The sequence below is a fragment of the Neoarius graeffei genome, chromosome 2 (genome assembly GCF_027579695.1).
Source record: "Neoarius graeffei isolate fNeoGra1 chromosome 2, fNeoGra1.pri, whole genome shotgun sequence".
In the NCBI taxonomy this organism is placed as follows: Eukaryota; Metazoa; Chordata; class Actinopteri; order Siluriformes; family Ariidae; genus Neoarius; species Neoarius graeffei.
In genome coordinates this window covers 104,016,963-104,024,462 of record NC_083570.1, presented here as the reverse complement: position 1 = coordinate 104,024,462, position 7,500 = coordinate 104,016,963, and the positions used below count along the sequence as shown (strand labels likewise).

Here is a 7,500-nt window from a genome sequence, read left to right as displayed (position 1 = left end):
ATATACAAGAGAGTAGAGCAGCACTCTTGGTTGTCTTTTAGTCAATTTAGAGTTTAAAATACATTGCAGCAGAGATGTCGATATTATAAAATATATATATCTGTTTATTTTAAAAAAAGAAGAAAAAATGAGGAACACTGATCATAACCAGTGAGCACATTCAGGATCATTACTTGCAGTGTGTGTGTGTTTATTTATGTGTGTCTGAGTCAATTAATTATTATGTTTTTTAATGAATATGCAGACACGTTTTTCATGTGTCTGTCTTTAAGGAGTGTGTAGTGTGAGTTGGGGACAGAAGACGACTCATGCATGTTTCATTACGATGGGCTCATCACCTCAGTGATGCCAGTCCGTACCCCTTCACTCACTAACCGGAACGGATCATTTCTCTCTCTCTCTCTCTCTCACACACACACACACACACACACACTCACACACGTACGGACCCGTCTGCGCTCTGCTGGGCGGCTGTGAGTGTGTTTCTAATTAGCACCTGAGAGAGAGGCGGAGTCATTAATATGCAGCGCAGAGGTCACACTGCTCTGCTGTTGCCATAACAACAGCATGGATATGAAGTCAGGCTTCATATTTTAACATATTAATACTCTGAAAGGGAGCAGCAGTTTATTTAATTTAGAGAAGAGCATGTACATGAACCTTAGCAGGATCAGACGATGACTTTCGCCATCCTGACAGCAGCACACTAACTAAAGAGTCAGACGGATCGATTTTAGTTCTGCTGCACTGGATGGATAGATAGATAGCTAGATAGATAGAAGCAACACATCGATCCATCGATCAGGTTGTGCCACAAATATAAGAAAAACAGTTGATGGATGTTTGCTTTTGGTGCCGTGGAGATGCATAGATGCCCTGAAGAGAAACATGCATTTACATTAACACCATCTAAGACACATCTGGCACTTTAGAGGATTGCTCAATGAGGCTTGAATAGCTAGAGGCCAGAAAATCAATGTTCCTGTGGTAGTCAGGAAGAACTGAAATGTGCAGTTGTTAACAGAAAAAGGCTTTAAGGGTTTCGGAGGGATGAAGATGGAGGAAGATTCACTCAATCTTTTGATTTTTGTGCCTTTGTCTTATGCCTTGTTGTCCATTTTTATGTCTTTGTCCAAACTACTGCATGAAAATGCTTTCGATTTATAACCGTACAAAACGGACAGCGTTCCTAATGACACTTTTTGAATCTATACCCATATGCAGCCTATACCGATGCTTCATTTGACTTCTTGTATTGCCTAGCCTTTAAACAAATTTGTGGTGATTTTGGATCGGGCTTATATTTTTGTGATTCCTTTGTTTAAAATGTAATTGTGGGGAAGAAAATGGCCATCAGAATGGGATTTGGAAAATGCTGCGTCAGAAATGCAACTTGTGTTCCGTCATCAGTTTCTGACTTGTGTGGGAATAAAGACATATTTGTAAATATTCACAAATTATCTTTACATAAGATTTGCCTATGTAAAGCAGAAAAGACCAGACTTGTCCAGTTTAATTACCAGGGTTCCTCTGGTAGGGCTTTATCAGGGCAGGGTAGGAAAAAAAAATGTTGTGTCATTGTAAAGACACACTGATGAGGGGATTTGTTATGTGGCATTTAAGCCTGTGAAAATTCCTGGTGTTTATCAGCCTCAGACCCTGAAGTCATGGAAAAATTGCATGCCTTGATTTGTTTTTGTCTAAAATCAGTTTATATAGATTTTTCCCTTTCTCTGGTGCTTTTCTTTCTTTTGTCTGTTCTTTCTTTCTTTACTGTCTCCTTTACTGTCTATCTAATGTTGTGAATAAATCTTGTATTCTGGGAGATGTGTTGGCTTGCTCTGTGGAATGCCTGAACTTGTGGACCCCTCCAGCAAAACCCATAGACCTCTACTGCTCTGGTCTGCCATTCCTGTTTTATTTACTGCTTTATCTGTTCACCCAACAGAAACTGTTCAGAAACTAACTTGGATTTAGTTTTAAACCATATAAGTCTTGATAGTAATGCATCCTACTTAACTAATTTGTATGTTTATGGGAAATTGTGCCTTGCACTGCAGATTGTGAGTATTTATCTTGAACATTATGTTTAATTTATCAACATTTAGTTAATTTAACAGTGTCTAGATTACATTATAATTGAATTGAAAAGGGTGGCACGGTGGTGTAGTGGTTAGCACTATCGCCTCACAGCAAGAAGGTTCTGGGTTCGAGCCCCGTAGCCAGCGAGGGCCTTTCTGTGTGGAGTTTGCATGTTCTCCCTGTGTCAGCATGGGTTTCCTCCGGGTGCTCCGGTTTCCCCCACAGTCCAAAGACATGCAGGTTAGGCTAATTGGTGACTCTAAATTGACCGTGAGTGTAAATGGTTGTTTGTCTCTCTGTGTCAGCCCTGTGATGATCTGGTGACTTGTCCAGGGTGTACCCCGCCTCTTGCCCATAGTCAGCTGGGATAGGCTCCAGCTTGCCCGTAACCCTGCACAGGATAAGCGGTTATGGATAGTGGATGAACTGAAAAGTAATTGAGAAATAATTGGTAATATAGTCTTTTAATGGTTGCTTATTCTAATTTTCTAAACATTCGATCATTGTCTGTGTGCAGGTGGGTTGTGGGTGATGACGTCCTATGAAGCTCTGCACTGGAGCTGATGTTCCCGATCAGCGGGGGACTCCGGAGCCAAGGCTGGGCGACTCCGGAGCGGACTGAGGAACTGCAGAGACCCGCTCCTGTATCGGGAATCCGCTCTGATCACCTCGATCCCTTCCTCCTTCCCTTTGCAACCCCTGCAAATTCCTCTGTCAGGCTTACCCCTGAACCATATCAGTGCAGTTACCATGTCCAGCCGAAGGAAGTCCTTCACTCCCTGCATGGTCTCTGTTAGCGATGTGGAAATGGGCGGCCCTACGGAAACGGATGTCTTGGATGACGAATTGGTGGAGGACAGACCTTCCTCTCAGCAGCTTTCATTAGATATGCATCAAGAATCAAGGCAGTGTGTAGCTGAAGACGATGAGAGGGGTCACGTGGAAGGGACAGGAGAGAAGATGGAAGAGAAATCCTCCGCCCCACAGAAACAACAGAGTAGGGGTTACCAGTGCAAGTACTGCTCCTTCGCGACCCAGAATCTCAGTGACTTCAAAGAGCATGTGTACTCCACTCACCCCAACGTCATTCTGAACCCTCTGTACCTGTGTGCTGTCTGCAACTTCAGCACCAAGAAGTTTGACTCCCTCACAGAACACAATGAAACAGAGCATCCAGGAGAGAGAAATTTCAAGTTCAAACGGCTCAAACTTGACAATCAGACCGTCCTAGAGCAAACCATTGAGAATGAGGATGACTCAAACTCTCCAGAATCTAAGCTTATGCAAGATGATGATGATGCCTTTGAATTTTTACCGTCATGCCAATCAGCCATGCAGAATGTTGAAAATGCAGTCTTTAGTAATGGAAATGAGATAGAGAGTAATTTAGATCATCTACTGTTAAAGGATCAGATCACAGCAGTGAATGTAAATGGAACAATCATCATCCCAGAGCCCATGATGCTCGAGGGCCTGTCCCATGTCATGCCTCTTTTGCAGCGACCCCCAAACCTGAGCTCCATTCCAACAATTGCCGTTCCTCTGAACACAAGCAAGTACAATCCATTATTGGACACAAACACTACACTCATTACATCCTTTAATAAATTCCCCTATCCAACTCATGCAGAACTCTCCTGGCTCACTGCTGCTTCCAAGCACCCTGAAGAGCAGATCAAAGTGTGGTTCACCACCCAGCGGCTCAAACAGGGCATCACCTGGTCACCAGAAGAAGTGGAAGAAGCTCGCAAGAAGATGTTTAATGGCTGCATGCCTCCTGCTCACCACACATTCACCATTTTGCCTACGCCTGTGAGCGAACCAGTTGCTACCAGCCATTCTGTTGCACCAGCAGTGTCCTGCCATGTTACTGGACAGTCCACCCTGTCACCTGCTACCACTGCAAATGGAACTTCTGGTGCCTGTGCGACTGTCACTGTGACAACAGTTACTAATATGCATAATCTCAAGCGCCCTTTGGGGACATCAGCGGTGGCCCAGGATGTAAAGCGCCCCATGATTCCCACAGATGAACACAAAGAAAAGTTACGTATGGCACCTCCACCAGTCCCACCCCTAGAGAGACTATCCATGGCTCCTCCTCCTGTACCCCCAGACAGTAAGAGATCCATGCTCCCACCTTTGATTACAACAGACATGAAACGACCTGTTGTTGCCCCGTATGTGCTGCCCAAGGGGAAAATACAAATGGCATTTCCACTGGCACCCCACAAAGATAAGACACCCATGGCCCCCCCTCCTCTGTTACCCAGAGATAGACCACCTATGGTTCCCATAGTCTCAACTGATCTAAAGAGGTCTACGGTTCCCCAGCAAATGAGAAATCAAGCTCCTGCCTTTTCTCTCATTTCTAAAGACAAGCTGTCACCTTTACCTACTGATGTAAGTTTACCCTTGGTGCCCCCATTGGTGACTTCTCAAGTGAAGAGACCACCAATCATTCAGACTGCAAGGGCCCCACCTGTTGCCCCAACCTTGATCCCCACTTTCTCTCTGGAGAGTAAACCACTAGAGCTGTCAGTGGAACAAAAGCCCACAAGCTCAGAGAGTCGACCCACAGAGAGTCAGAATGGCAATAATAGAGTCCCCTGTGGGGATGGTAAAAAATGGTTTTCTGATCAGAGTGCACTGGCCCATAATGGTTTACGGCACTTAAATAATAACTTTGCTCCAAAGGAGCGTCCGAAAACAGTCCCAACCCAGTTCCCTCTCCTGGAAAGACTGAAGGGGAAAACTGCTGAGCAGCTAAAAGTTTTAGAAGAGAGTTTCCAGAGGAATAGTTTCCCATCACACAAGGAGGTTGACCACATTGCAATCACCACAAGACTCTCCAGAGAGGAGATTGACAGCTGGTTCTCAGAAAGAAGAGCCCTTCGAGACAACTTGGAAAAAGCCCTCCTAAATTCCATGGGATCCAAGAGGACTGGCATTGCAGAGAGAAGATCACTTTCACAGCACCAGCATGCTTTGCTTAATGGAGTTTACAAACAGGGTGGGCTACCCATATGCCATCTGCCTCCCATCGTTGCCCCCACCTCGTCATCTGTGCCTATGGATAGAAAGTCCCTCAGCCTCCTTAAAGATGTCTTTGTCCACACACGGTGGCCTTCACCTGAAGAATATAGTTATCTGGAGACACAGACAGGTTTGGCTCGTACTGACATTGTCAGATGGTTTAAAGACAGCCGTTTGGCTCTGCGCAGTGGGACTGTAGAGTGGAAAGAGCTGTTCCACAAGCTAAGTGGCAGCGAGTCGAATGGCCGGCTGATCTCAGATCAGCCCTGCAGTGTCGCTCTGCCAAGCCAGGAACGGAAGACGCCTACAGCAGATTGCGCCAAACTAAGCAGCCAAGAGATCAAAGAGTGGTTCAACAACTCACTGGGCCGTCGTGGGCCCGAAGTGGGGAAGAACGTAGGTCAGAATGGAGGCAGCGGGGAGAAGTGTGGAGGCTGGGTGGAAGAAGCAGTGGGGACTAAGATGGCGTCGCAAGAGCTGGTCTCAGACACGGATTAGGGCACAAGAACAGGAGAAGAGGGTAAGTTTGGTGATATTTTTTTTAGTGATTTTTTTGGTCTGGTGATTTATACAGACCGAGGGGACACAATAGACCACTCCTCATCAAAGGATTTGGCTGTTGCCATGGAGATTTGGAATAGAGGACTGGAACCCAGGTTGGGCTCTTTGATGTTGCTCCGTTAAGAAAAACAAAGCTGTGCAGCAGGGAATTGAGGCACACTGAGATGTTGCTATGCAAATAATACAGAATTGATAGTTAAAGTATACTATCAGAGAGATAGAGGAGCTACTGCAGTAAAGAAGAAAAAAACATCTATTTGTAGCTTGAACTAAGTAGTTTCTTTGCTCTTAAAAAGTATATTGATGACAAAGTTTGCATTTAGCTCACAGGTGGCATATTTATTTTCCTTTGGTAGCAGGATGGTTTGTCGCAGAATGGTAATATTTCCATCCCATAGGCAACATAGATCCTGTTACTTTATACCTTCACTGTTATATTATTATTTCACATTTAATATCCCACAATTTTCTGCTGTATCTTAGAACATATTGCTCACATGTTGTTCCATTATCTAGGTTAATTGAAAGGTTGATGGTGGTAAATCAAGTTGTTTTATATTTTAATAAATGGATAAACGGATACTGTTGGGATCCTCATTATGCAGTTGTTCAGACTTAAAGGTTTCTAAATGTAATAGGAAGACTTGAATAGTTACATTTGGGAGTTTTGAAGTTCCTCTTTAAAAAAATAATTGGAGAGCATGACTTTGTCAAGTATTTTTAGATTTGCTGAAAGGCACAGCTCTTGTTATTCTGATGCTATTACATTTATGTAAAAAAAGGGGGGGAAAGCTTATTTTTCGTATAATTACGAACATAAATATCGATTAAAAAAAAAAAAAGACCAAAGATGTCAAACTTGGCTGATTAGTTGAATGCAGTGTAATTTCAAACTCTTCTGATGATCCAATTACTCGTTAATGTAGCAGAGTAACTAAAAGTCTCCCAAGCAGCTTGAGTTTGTTCATTCAGGTAGCGCAAGAGTCAGCATGAAATTCCTTTTGGGGTTCATCAGCAGTCTGGTGTAGTCAGTAACTCAGACTGTCAGAGTACTAATGATGGCTTTGTTCCAATTCTCCACAGGTAGGAACTGCTGCCGCTGTCATTTTGCACAGAAATGTATGAAAAGAAAAGAAGAAGAACAAGAGAGGTCTACTCTGAGATGTATTTTTGGAACCAATGATTTTGCTCTTGCCCTTTTCCACTGCACCAGCTAGCACATGGCACCAGAAAGAAGTGAAAGGGGGCTGGTCACATACAGCGCGGTGTCCTGATCTGCAGCGGTGATTCTGAAACACTACTTTGTGCTTCGTGTGGTTTGAATCAGTGAGGGACAGGGCGAATGCATGGAGGAGATCAAGACCATAGAGTGCCAAAGCTGGATTTGCTGCATAACTACACTTTAAGAAAAAAGTTCTTGTAAATATTTTTTTTTTTCTGTACTGCTACAGATTTGTACAATTTTGCCGGAAACTTTTGTTACATTTTATAATGGGAGCGAGTGGCCCCCAGGTTTTGCTCTAGCTGGTCTTTTCAGTGGACATGTCCTACATTTTTTTGTAACAACACCATGAACCACTACAGGCATTGGCAATATATCAAACGGACATTGATTGATTACAGTTTGTCTTTGGAGGGACTTCTTCAAATCAGTGCATTTACTGACTATTTCAAGGTGCTGTTAAACTTTCTGGATATTACATGCCGTCGCTTTTGCTATATTTACAGTTCTTATAGCGTGATATTTTGCAAAGAACAGTTTAAAAAAAAAGGAAAAAATCACTTTGCTGTTAAACACACCAATGGACAAATCTGCAAACC

General features: G+C 43.5%; 1 protein-coding gene across 2 annotated transcripts in view; it reads left to right on the top strand.

Annotated features, from left to right (window-relative positions):
- LOC132882081 (zinc fingers and homeoboxes protein 2-like) overlaps positions 1–7,500 on the top strand; it is a 95,641-nt gene that overhangs the window by 87,903 nt on the left and 238 nt on the right. For both annotated transcript variants that reach the window (XM_060915309.1, XM_060915310.1), the window contains 2 exons: positions 2,600–5,638; positions 6,763–7,500. The exon at positions 6,763–7,500 is cut by the window's right edge and continues 238 nt beyond it. In XM_060915309.1, coding sequence (XP_060771292.1) covers positions 2,833–5,616 — 2,784 coding nt within the window. In that variant the 5' untranslated portion in view covers positions 2,600–2,832 and the 3' untranslated portion in view covers positions 5,617–5,638; positions 6,763–7,500. The remainder of the gene's footprint in view (positions 1–2,599; positions 5,639–6,762) is intronic.